Genomic DNA, 12,481 nt, shown 5'->3' with positions numbered 1-12,481 from the left:
AAAAAAAAAAAAAAAAAAAAAAAAAAAAAAAAAAGAAAGAAAAAAAGTGAAAGAAAGTAATAGAACAAAAATAATACAGGCTGGGCATAGTGGCTCACACCTATAATCCCAGCACTTTGGGAGGCCAAGGAAGGTGGATCACTTGAGGTGAGGAGTTCAAGACCAGCCTGGCCAACATGTTGAAACCCCGTTTCTACTAAAAATACAAATATTAGCTGGACCATGGTGGCACATGCCTGTAATCCCAGCTACTCAGGAGGCTGAGGCAGGAGAATCGCTTGAACCTGGGAGGCTGAAGTTGCAGTGAGCCAAAATTGTGCCACTGCACTTGAGACTGGGCAACAGAGCAAGACTCAGTCTCAAAAAATGATAATAATACAAAAATAACCTGGAGAATACATCTATTTTATGATGTCCTCATCTGAGTGGCAAAAGTGGAATAGCAACATAAATGAGGCAAAGACTGTCAAGCACAGTCAGATATTGTTATGGGAGGAGGAACAGGTCACAGGGCAAGTCTAAAGATCAACCCCAAATCACGGAGTTAATCATGGGTTGTTTCATTGGTACGTACTCATCCAGAGTCTAAATTGCCAGGATAATCACTGACTCATCCTTTGCTCTCAATCAGCTTCTAGATTATGGTGTTCCGGCAGAGAAATTCATATTGCTTACATGTCCTCACATATTATGCAAGACCAGTAAAATGCACACTGCATGCATTCAAACACTGACCACACACCTTCTCAACCTCCTTCATCCCTCTCAACTTAGAGGAATCTGTTTCCTCTTGATACTATTACAATACACTTACTAGCTGTGTGACTTTGGGCAAGTTTCTTAATCTCTCTGCCTTAGTTTCTTCACCTGTAAAATGAGGATGATAGTCCTTGCCTTAAAGGATTGTCATAAGGATTAGATATGTGAAGTGACCTACAGTAAGTACTATGCAAGTATTAGCTATTAAATTATATGTGTTTTCACTACCAAAGGAATAACAGATCCCTGTATAGCAAGATACTGGATTGCATAAACATGCAAAGGAAGACAAAATAGGTTAGGGTTGCATGATAAAAGAGCTTATTCCCCACTTATTGAGCTATTAATAAGAATGTAAAGGAAATTTTAAAAGATATACATAAACATGTAAAACTTTAAGGGTCATGTTGACAACTTATTCACTTTACACACACACACACTGCTAGGTATGGGGAAGAAGGGATACAAAACTGGTAACAGACAAGTTTTGAACTAGGTAATATTAGCCTAGTTCAAACCCTCCTTGAGGGTTCACAATATTGCTTGTGCAAATATTACCTAATTCATCCCTCTGAAATTTACATGATATTATACTAGTCACATGTTTGAAAAAGTTTTGCTTATATTTTCTATGTATGCTCAGTATGTATACAAAATAAGTACTAATCATTTGAGTATCTGATTTTTAAAAATCATAATCAAAGATCAAAATTTCTTTCTGAATAAGCTTTGTGAATATGCAAGAAATACATCAGTGTTTCAAGACATAAAGTGTGATGGAACAAAGAAGTAAATAAATTGAAAATGTTTAAAATACTGTCATCTAGGTCTAGTTGAGTACACCAGGGGTTGGAGAGCTTTTTCTGTAAAGGGATAGATAGTAAATATTTTAGGCTTTGCAAGAAATATGGTCTTTGTAACAAATACACACCACTTGAAACAGGAAAGCAGTCACAGAAAATATGTTAACCAATGGGCATGGCTGTGTTTAAATAAAACTTTTTTCACAAAAACAGGCAGACTGGGGGTTTCAGTTTGACAACCCCAGCTTCAGACAATCCAATTTGTTGTTAAACCAACACAAACATGTGGTCTAGGGCAAAAGGAGCATTTCAAGTGGTATATGGGTAGGAAGCAGAACATGACTACAAGTCCCTCTTCCTTGATAACTTATGCTGCTCAAGATACTATTAATTCCTGGGAAAACAAAATCATACTGCAGTCATCTGAACCTCCTTCAGGCCTGTCTCACATGGACTACAAAGCCATCTTTCTCTATGCTAATATGAGGTTGACTACTGGAACGTAGGTGTGACAGACACTGCATCTGCTGTTTTAACATTTCATCTTGCTAAAGGTCAACTCATTTCTGCCCTCTCCAGATTTCTTCCGATCTTGGTTTAGTTACTCAAGGAAACAGCTATTCCTCCCAAAACTCTCAGCATATAAATCTGGTCATGCTAATAATGCTTTCACTTAAGTCTCTATAAAAATGCCGTTAAGGTAGACCTTCTAAATATTTCCCTCAAGACTGCTATTACAGGCCAGGCATTGTGGCTCATGCTTGTAATCCCAGTGCCTTGGAAGGCTGAGGTGGCGGGGGTTGGGGCGGGGGGTCCCTTTAGCCCTGGAGTTTGAGACCAGCCTGGGCTACAGAGGTTTTTTAAAAACTAGCTGGATGTGGTGGCATGTGCCTGCAGTACTAGCTTCTTGAGAGACTGAGGCAGAAAGATAGTTTGAGCCCAGAAGGTCAGTGCTGCAGTGAGCTATAACTGCACCACTACACTCCAGCCTGAGCGACAACAGAGCAAGATGCTGTATGTTTTTTTTTTTTTTTTTTTTTTTAAAGATTGCTATTACAACATTTAACAATTATTTGGGTATAGAATTCTGAAATGTCATCCACAGCAATTATGTATATTTTACCCACTTCATGAAAGTCTCTGTGAAAGCCAGTTACCTTAAATAACATTTTCTCGACTATTAGAGAGTTTCAAAACTTTTTAAAACTTCAAGTCAGGAAATAAAGCAGAGTTCATTTTCCATTCATCCATTCACTCAGTGAGTCAAGAAATACTTGACTGAGTACCTATGATGTTGCCAGGGGCTGTGCTAGCCCACTGGGAAGAAAATGGCGAACAAGACCAATGTTTCCTATGTTCACCAAGTCTATAGTCTAGTGTGAGACCAATGGTAAGCAAGAAAACAAGTAAATAATCACAAGTTGTGTGTAATCTCAACTACTTGGGAGAATGAGGCAGGAGGATCCCCTGATGCCAGGAATTCAAGACCTGTCTGAGAATATTAGTCTGTTTTCATGCTGCTGATAAAGACATACCCGAGACTAGGTTATTTACTTAAAAGTATGTATGTATGTAAGTATGTATGTATTTTTTTGAGAAAGAGTCTCGCTCTGTAGACAAAGCTAGAGTGCAATGGCACAATCTTGGCTCATTGCAATCGCCGCCTCCCAGGTTCAAGCAATTCTGCCTCAGTCTCCCAAGTAACTGGGATTACAGGTGCATACCACCATGGCCTGATTTTTGCATTTTTAGTAGAGACAGGGTTTTTCACCATGTTGGCTGGGGTGGTCTCCAACTCCCAGCCTCAAGGGATCCACCCACCTTGGGCTCCCAAAGTGCTGGGATTACAGGCGTGAGCCATGGGGCCCTGCTGAGACTGGGTAATTTATAAAGAAAAAGAGGTTTAATGGACTCACAGTTCCATGCAGCTGGGGAGACCTCACAATCACGGTGGAAGGCGGAAGGTGAAAGGCACGTCTTACATGGCAACAGGCAAAGAGAATGAGAGCCAAGTGAAAAGGGTTTCCCCTTAAAACTATCAGATCTTCATGACACTTATTCACCACCACAAGATCAGTATGGGGGAAACCACCCCCATGATTCAATTGCCTCCCACCGGGTCCCTCCCACAATTCATGGGAATTATGGCAGCTACAATTCAAGATGAAATTTGGGTGGGGACACACCCAAAGCAGATTGCCAACAAAGAAAGACACCCCTCCCCATGCCCCTTAAAAAGTAACCCCAGGTACACAATTCGTAATAAATACTATGAAGGGATTTATCAGAGTATGATGCAAGAAGAGGACAGGCAGGCAGAAACGCAAGGAAAAAGGCCACATAAAGAGAGAGGGCAAGATTGAAGTTATGCTGCCACAAGCCCAGGCAGGCCACTAGAAGGTGAAAGAGGCAAAGAAGGATTCTCGCCTAGAGCTTTTGGAGGGTGTGTGGTTCTGCCAATACCTTGATTTTCTACACTTCTAGCCTCCATAACTATGAGATAATTAAAATTCTGCTGTTTAAAGCCACTCAGTGTGTGGTAATTTTTATGGCAGCCTTAGGATGCTAGTAAAGATGGTGGCCTGCTCCCAAAAAAAGAAGGGAACAAGTGGAGCAGGAAGTGTGCCTAGTCAGAGTGGTCAGAGACAGCTTCTAGAAAGGGACATTTAAGCTGAGTCCTAGATGAGAAGGCAGTCAGGTAAAGAATGTATGAGACATAATAGTGAGTGAAAGGCAGATGCTAAAGACAATGTCCTTTCATAGATTCCACTTATACGAAGTTCAAAAACAGAACTGATTTATGGCAAAAGAGGTCATAACAGTAGTGTGGTGAGAGGGACTGATAGAGACTTTCTGAGGCACTAGAAATAATTCTGCACCTTGAGCTGGGTGGTGGTTATATGGGTATACACATATGTAATAATGCATTAAATTATACACTTAAGATCTGAATGCATTATGGTATTTATATGTAATTTATACCTAAAAAGGAAAAAAGAGACAGAATAAAGACTCCATGTATGACTCACGTGTGTGCCTGTGGCGGGGGGAGGTAATACATGCCAAGAAACACCTCTGAGGCAGAGAGAACAATGACATGTACAAAGACCACCAACAGGTAAGCATTAGAAATGCTAAAGGAGGGCCAATGTAGCTGCAGCATCGTATAGAAGGGTGATATGAAATGAGACTGGAGAGCTGGGTGGACACCACCTGGCAGGACCACAGGAGTTGGAGTTTATTCTAAGCACAACATATATCCTGATTTACACGTTTAAAAGACCATTCTGATTACGGTATAGAAAATGGACTTGAAGGGGGTTAAGTACAAACTAGAGACCAGTTAGAAACAATTATAATTTATCAGGCAACTGACACTTGGTTTAGTCTAGGAGCAGTACAATGACTTGTAGAATACTTTCTAAATATGCTGTGAAGTGTCCATTTTTGAGGACATTAGAAATGAGTGCCCCCTTAATTTAAGAAGGAAATTGGCTCTAACATAAGGAAAACTATGAAACCACCTCCTTGGACCTAAAAGTATACCCTTTATACATGTATTTAAATCCCTTCTATGTACTAATAAAAAAACCAAACTGACACATCTTTGCACTAAACACTGAGCTCTGGCAACTTGTTAAAAACACTGAGTCCACTGCCCCGGGTAATGCTCTACTGTCTATTAGCCAGGCATGGTAGTGCACGCCTGTAGTCCCAGCTACTCGGGAGGCCGAAGCGGGAGGATGGCTTGAACCCAGGAGCTTGTGGCTGCAATGAGCTATGACATGTCACTGCACTTTAGCCTGGGCAACAGAGGGAGATCTTATCTCTAATTAAAACAAAACATCACTAAACTTAAAACGTAAAAACAGCAGGGTGTGGGAAAGGATAAATTAACCCTAGGACAGAAATAAAAAGTTTACAAAACTTGAGACCAGGAATGCTGGCTCAGCCTGGCAAGGAGGTTCACGCCTATAATTCCAGCACCTTGGGAAGCTGAGATGGGCAGACAGCTTGAGCCCAGAACTTTGAGACCAGCCTGGGCAATATGGAGAAACCCCGACTCTACAAAATAATACAAAAATGAACCGGGTGTGGTGGCGCACGCCTGTAATGCCATCTACTTGAGAGGTTGAGGTGGGAGGATCACCTGAGCCTGGGAAGGTTGAGGCTGCAGTGAGCCGGGATCATGCCACTGCACTGCAGCCTGGGCAAAAGAGTAGACACCATCTCAAAAAAAAAGAGAGAGAGACTTGAAGAACTACGCCCACAGAGAACATGACTCACTGAGCAAGGAGATCTAATTTCAGTGAATACTGTCATTTACATCTAACAAGTCGGAGAGAAGAGGGAGGCAGTAGGAGACCGGAGAATCAGAGCAATACAAGCAAGTCATGATGACAAACAGGTTTGCTTGCTAGACTTTAAGTAAGCTGGGCCAGGCGCAGTGGCTCATGCCTGTAATCCCAGCACTTTGGGAGGTGAGGTGGGCCTCCGTCTTAAAAAAAAAAAAAGAAAAAAGTAAGCTCTGACAAGATGAGAAGATAAGGCAAAAGGAAGGGTCATTTAGGGAAGGAACTTGAAATCTTTGCTGAGGAATTTGTATATAAAACAAATGGAAGCCACTGCAGACTCTTAAATAGGAGGCAGTATTTGAGAAAAATTATTTATTGTCTCTTGTGCTATTACATATCATTAAAAAGATGAAGAAATCTGAAGCCAAAGACTGTCTGTGGGACCCAAGCTAGACAGACTCCTCATTACTCTTTCCGACTGTCCATTAAGCTGCCTCTCTTAACTCCCTATCTGTAAACAGTATAACCTCCAGAAATGTGTTTAAGTGTGGATATGTTATATGCTAGCCAATGTTCATCTGTGTAGGAAATCACAAATATCAAGTTTTATTTTTTATTTACTCAACACTTATACAGCACCATGTGCCAGGCACTTTATAAATATTAACTCATTCCGTTTTTAGAATTATCCTATGGAGTAGGTACTACTACTCCATTTCACAGTTGAGGAAACCTGGCTAGAGAGATTCAGTTACCTGCTAAGTATGACACAGGTGGGTGCCACCACGCCCAGCTAATTTTTGCATTTTTAGTAAAGATGGGGTTTTACCACGTTGGCCAGGATGGTTTCGATCTCTTGACCTTGTGATCTGCCCACCTTGGCCTCCCAAAGTGCTGGATTACAGGTGTGAGCCACCATGCCCGGCCTATTAAATTTATTTTTGACTACTACAAAAGGTTTATCAGAAACAGAAACCCAACATAAATGGAGCAGCATCTCTCTCTATATATAATATCTATATATTTATAGACACACAGATATTCATCTTTCTAGACTGAGCTTTGCCTTCACCTCCATCCCCTGAAGGCTTTCTCAGCTCTAGCTACCAATCCCTAGAAGCTGCCTCCTCTCCTCTTCCACAGCACCCAGCACTTGCCTAACTGGACTTATTAACTATTTATAACCGTTCATTTACATGTTCACACGCCACCAAACGGAGTTCTTTGAAGACAAGAATTTCAACTAAGCTTAATTTTGCAGCCCTAATGCTATGCCTGACACTGAGTAGACCCTCAATAAATGCTTGTTGAATAAACAAAATCAAATTGTATGATGGCCTGGCATGGTGGCTCCCACCTATAATCCCAGCACTTTGTGAGGCCAAGCGAGGAAGATCACCTGAGGAATTCGAGGCTGCAGTAAGCTATGATCACACCACTGCACCCTAGCCTGGGCAACAAAGCAAGACCCTTTCTCTAAAAAAAGATAAGAATAAAAATAATTTTTTATAAAATCTGCAGGAACTGGTAAGGTTAAAGGCCAGATTCTGGTTCTTTAGCATTGCCATTAAGATGCAAACACAGACCCACCCAGGTGAGATGGCTCATACCAGTAATCCCACCACTTTGGGAGGTGGGCGGATCATGAAGTCAGATCATCATTCCAGTTAACACAGTGAAATTCCGTCTCTACTAAAATATACAAAAAAAAAAAAAAAAAAAAAAAGCCAGGTGTGGTGGCAGGCACACACCTGTGGTACCAGCTACTCAAGAAGCTGAGGCAGGAGAATTGCTTGATCCCAGGAGGCGGAGGCTGTAGTGAGCCAAGATTGCGCCACTGCACTCCAGCCTGGGCGACAGTGCAAGAATCCGTCTCAAAAAAAAAAAAAAAAAAAAAGATGCAAACACAGTCCCTCTTTACCACCTCTTAATTGTAATACTAATAAATTCACAACTATCATGATTCCTATAATCAGGCTGTAGTTGTTGAAAGTCAAGTTAATTATCGTAATAGCAGAAACTAATTCATCACGAAACCATATATATATATATATACATTTACATACACACACTTTTTTTGAGTCAGGGTCTTTCTCTGTTGCTCAAGCTGAAACATAGCGGCACAATCACAGCTCACTGCAGCCCAACTTCCAGACTCAAGTGATTCTCCCACTTCAGCCTCCCAAGTAGCTAGACCATATGGGCACATGCTACCATGTCTGGCTAATTTTTTTTTTTTTTTTTTTGTAGAGATGAAGTCTCACTAAGTTGCCAGACCGGTCTCAGATCTCCTAGCCTCAAGCCGTCCTCCCACCTCAGCCTCCAGAAGTGCTGGGATTATAGGCATAAACCACTGTGCCCAAATTACCTTCTTGAAACCAAATGAGTATTTCACAGAACACTTCCTCCCTGAGGCAAAATGATACAATTTGAAAGGAGCTGCTACACTATCAATTAAAACTATGCCTTCCCAAGGTTAGATGAGCAAACCAGGGCCAAAAAAAAAAAAAAAAAAAACCTTGTAGTTTCACCCTTAGATAAGTGGGGAAAATCCCTCAACTATAAAGACCTGTCCAAGGGCCGGACTGGTGGCTGACGCCTGTAATCCCAGCACTTTGGGAGGCCGAGGTGGGTGGATCACCTGAGGTCAGGAGTGAGAGACCAGACTGGCCAACATGGTGAAACCCCGTTTCAATTAAAAATACAAAAATTAGCCAGGCATGGTGGCGGGTGCCTGTAATCCCAGCTATTCTGGAGGCTGAGGCAGGAGAACTGCTTGGACCCTGGAGGTGGAGGTTGCAGCGAGCCAAGACTGTGCCATTGCACCAGAGCATGGGAGACAAGAGTGAAACTCCATCACAATTAAAAAAAAAAAAAAAAAAAAAAAAAAAAACTTGTCCAAAATAAAGGATGGGTAGAGGGCAAAAATAAGGTTGAAATCCTTCAGCACAATTCTCTGAAGTTACGTTAGTCAATAAGCAACAGAGAGCAATGGTAGTTAAACCCGATACCTTCACATTTAAAATACAAAAGCACCCTTCCGATATCCAGACATAGAGCTCCTTTTTTTTAATCCATACTTCCAAAATGGTTTATATTCTTCTACACTCTCATTCCTTCTACATTCTCATTCTTTCTATATTGATTTAGCACTTACTCTGTTCATGGTAGTGTGCTAGACCTTAGACATGTTACTAAAGAAAAAAAAAAGTCAGCTACAGGACCTGTCCTCCTAAAGCTCATGTCCTAAAAGAGAAAGCAGGCATTCAATTAATATTCAACTAACTGTTTAAAACTATTGTGTTAAGAAACACAATGGAGAATACAAGTGTCAATAAGTAACACAGAATCCATGCCATGCTCTTCTGTACCAAAAATCAATTGTCTTATAGCTTTTTGCTACAGAAACTCCACGTGTGCACCCCTTTCAGCAGTTACTCTGTAAAACTGCCAGGTTTCCAACTGTAGCTCTCAGATACACCTCTAGGGAAGATAAAGAAATTAAACTACTTCAAAAGTAATTTTTCCACCAGCTGCTTTTGGAGTATCAGTTTTTCTTTACATCTCTCTTATAAAGCATCACATAAGGGAATACAAAAATCTCTTTTGAGTGTTTTGAATCTTTACCCATTTATGAGAAAAAAAGACTTTTTAAAATAAGCATTTATAAAGCACTTACTATCTGAAGACAATACAAGGGGAACGCAATGACAGGAAGAAAAGATCTGTGGGTGCAATTCACATTCCAGCAAAGCAGATCACATGGATTTTTCCTTTGTATAGCATTGTATTCATAATTTTAATATGAATGCAGTATTGAGTAAAGAACTCTCCACTAGAAGAATACTTAGGTTATAAATGTGGGTGCTTTTTTCCCCAAGGAAGCCTCATTATAACTAAAATAATATCAACAAACTATTTTAGTGAACATTGGAAGCTTGCTAAATCGACCTTTGTTTTCCAGGATGATGGGAAATCACCTGCTGTCAGATACAGGAAGTTAGCTAATAAAAAGGGGAAAAGATCAGAACAGAAAATTACACTGAAACTTCTGGTAAATTAGGACACCTAACTTAGTTGAAAATATAAATCTAGGAAAGATTCTTTATAAGAAAAAGGAGATTCCCTATTACAAACACTGCTCCCACTGAAATAGCTATTTTATTGGCACTTAGAAAGTCAGACCCTAGTAAGGAAGAAAATGTTTTACATGTCAATATTTACCCTGCAGAACAGATAACAAAAGGGAGGTCGAGCTTTAGGCAAAGCAGGAGGTATCTGGGTATACTGCCTTCTAAAATGAAAGTTGTAAAACCCTGGCCTGAGTTACCAAGAAGGCTCTGGACCTTCCTTCCGCTTAACACCGATCACCTCAGTTCAGAATGGAATGGCACAATACGGCTTGAGAGCAGAGAAACATGCTATGTGACCTTCTAAGGACCCTTGCATTTTTTTTAACTCGAGTTAAACAAAATCCATATGATTTTTTCAGTTATCCATTCATTCCACAAATACTTATTGGGTGCCTAGTATGCACATCGCCCTGTGCTTAAGTCATGGTGGTCCACAAGAAAACTCTTAACTACTTGGCCATTATATTCTAATGGGGAGACACGCTAAAGCAGCAATTCTATAAACGAATAGAGCGCACGTTTAAGGGGGAAGGGATACTCAGGGAGGGCTTCTTTGAAGAAGTAATATTTAAGCTAAGATGCGAAACTGAATGGGTAACAAGGATGAAGGGTTAAAGCCCTTATTTCGGGCTTGGCCGACCGGATGGTTAGAGTCATTCATTGGTAGAGGAACAGTGGAGGTGAACTAGATTCGGAGGAAAGTTAACCACCAGCACTTATTTACTGGGGTACTAGCATGTTTCCAGGTGCTTCCCAAATCCTTCTAATCATTTTGCGCAGCAGAAGCTATCACTTCCAGTTTATATACACAAAAGAGAGGCTGAGCGGGGTTAAAATGACGTGCCCAGGACAAAATAAAGAAATCTGACCCTGGTATCATGCTTGTATGAGCTCGAAAGCCCGCGCTCTTTCCACTCCATAGCTCCTTCCTGTGTGCACGTCCCTTTCATCTGGTGGCCCCAGCGTGACAAGCTGCCGCTGAGGGAGCCCCTGTCGGGAGCATAAGTGGAGGCATCAGCAGGATGGCCTCGGCAAGTCGCTCCCCTCTCGGGCCTCATCTGCCTAACGATCATCTCCTCCTCCGAAGTTGTATGCATGAAAGGCGAGTGGAAACTTCACTAAAATGAAGGCGACTGAGACACCACAGAAGGAACCGCATCCTTCCGGAGACTTACTAAAATAGTAAGTTTAAAAAAAAAATAGGAAGGGAATTCCCTCGCTCCCTAATCACTGAGAGCTCTCCTAAGGAAAAGGGCATCTCCCGGGCGGTGCCGAGTCCGGGCGGCTGGCTTAGGATGCTCCCACGCTCCCCGACCCCCAATCATCAAGACCCGCAGGACCCCCGGAGAAACGCCCGCCAGCCCGCCCGGAGCCACGCGGCACAAGGTGACACGGACCGCGCCGCGCCGGCCCCTCAGCCGCCTGGGCGAGGCCGGGAGCAGGGAGAGGGGCGTCCGCCGGCCCGCGCTACCTTGTACTTATCAAAGCCAGCCAGCTGCTCCGGGCTCACGTATTCGTAGCCAGCCATGACGTCCCGAAAACCGAGCACCCACTCGGCAGCGACTCTCGGCTAGGAGGCGGTGACACGCGAGCACCACACCGGCTGGGCAAGGCTGGGAAGGACTGGGCTGGCGGAGAAGGTAGGAGCCGCGCTCCGCCCACCGCGCACGCGTACCCGTCTCGGCCACTTCTGCCGCCTCTCAGCGCGCAAGCGCAGCCCAAGCTTCTCCCCACCCACTGAGGGAGGGTGGCTATCCCCCTCGAGCGCCCCGCCCCCCAAGCTGTCGTTGTCCAATCGGCGTGGATCAGGCAACACTAAGTCCCGCCTTCTAGCTCTCTTCGTCGCCTCATTTGCTAGCGTCAAAATTGGTGAGCTGAGGTAAGGCAAGAGGGGATGAAAGGTCAATTTCCCAGCGGGCTTTGCTCTTGGTCCCGGGAGTAGGTGGGCGTTTCCGTGGTATCCTCACTAGAGTGGACATCTGGGGGATACTATTTTAGTCCTGAGGGTAGGGTGACTGCTTGCGAGCCAGTCCAGCAGTGTCTAAGGTAAGAAGACAGTCCTCCCACCGCAGCGAAGGACAAAAAGAAGGAGGTCTGTACCGCGGGCCGCTCCCAGCTCCCGGTACGGTGCGCTGCATGCACTGTAAACATAACCATGTTTATGTTTACGAAGAGGGTATCCCCCAGATCTCCATTCTAGTGAGGATACCACGGAAACGCCCACCTACTCCCGGGACCAAGAGCAAAAGCCTCATCGCACTCCGCTCTGTCAAACCGTTCCAAATTAAGATTGCTGGTGCCTCCTGACCAGATAAAGGCAGTGATCTGTCAGTCTCGACGAGTCCTTCAGTGTTTCCAAGAAGTGTTTTTACAGGAACCCGGTTAATTGGAAAAAAGAAATTAGATCAATGGCTAGTGAGTATCTACTAAGAAAATTTATAATTGTTTCTGCTTTTTATTGAGCGTCTTCTATGGGGAGAACTTCACATAC

The 12,481-nt window shown here is 43.0% G+C and overlaps 1 protein-coding gene across 4 annotated transcripts in view; it reads right to left on the bottom strand.

Moving 5' to 3' along the window:
- Window positions 1-11,680, bottom strand: part of SELENOI (selenoprotein I) — a 37,222-nt gene extending 25,542 nt beyond the window's left edge. For 2 of the 4 annotated variants that reach the window (XR_004275998.1, XR_004275999.1), the window contains exon 1: window positions 11,462-11,680. Coding sequence is in view for 2 of the 4 variants with exons in the window: in XM_032301247.1 (XP_032157138.1) it covers window positions 11,462-11,518 (57 nt within the window). In the remaining 2 variants the exon portion in view is untranslated. The remainder of the gene's footprint in view (window positions 1-11,461) is intronic. The other 2 variants (XM_032301247.1, XM_032301246.1) reach the window with 2 other exon arrangements.
- Window positions 11,681-12,481: the final 801 nt, after the last annotated feature.

The sequence above is a fragment of the Sapajus apella genome, unplaced genomic scaffold, assembly GCF_009761245.1.
Source record: "Sapajus apella isolate SASKATOON/1434 unplaced genomic scaffold, GSC_monkey_1.0 scaffold44, whole genome shotgun sequence".
Lineage (NCBI taxonomy): Eukaryota > Metazoa > Chordata > Mammalia > Primates > Cebidae > Sapajus > Sapajus apella.
Note: the sequence above shows the minus strand (reverse complement) of the source record. Positions and strands in the feature narration are given on the sequence as shown.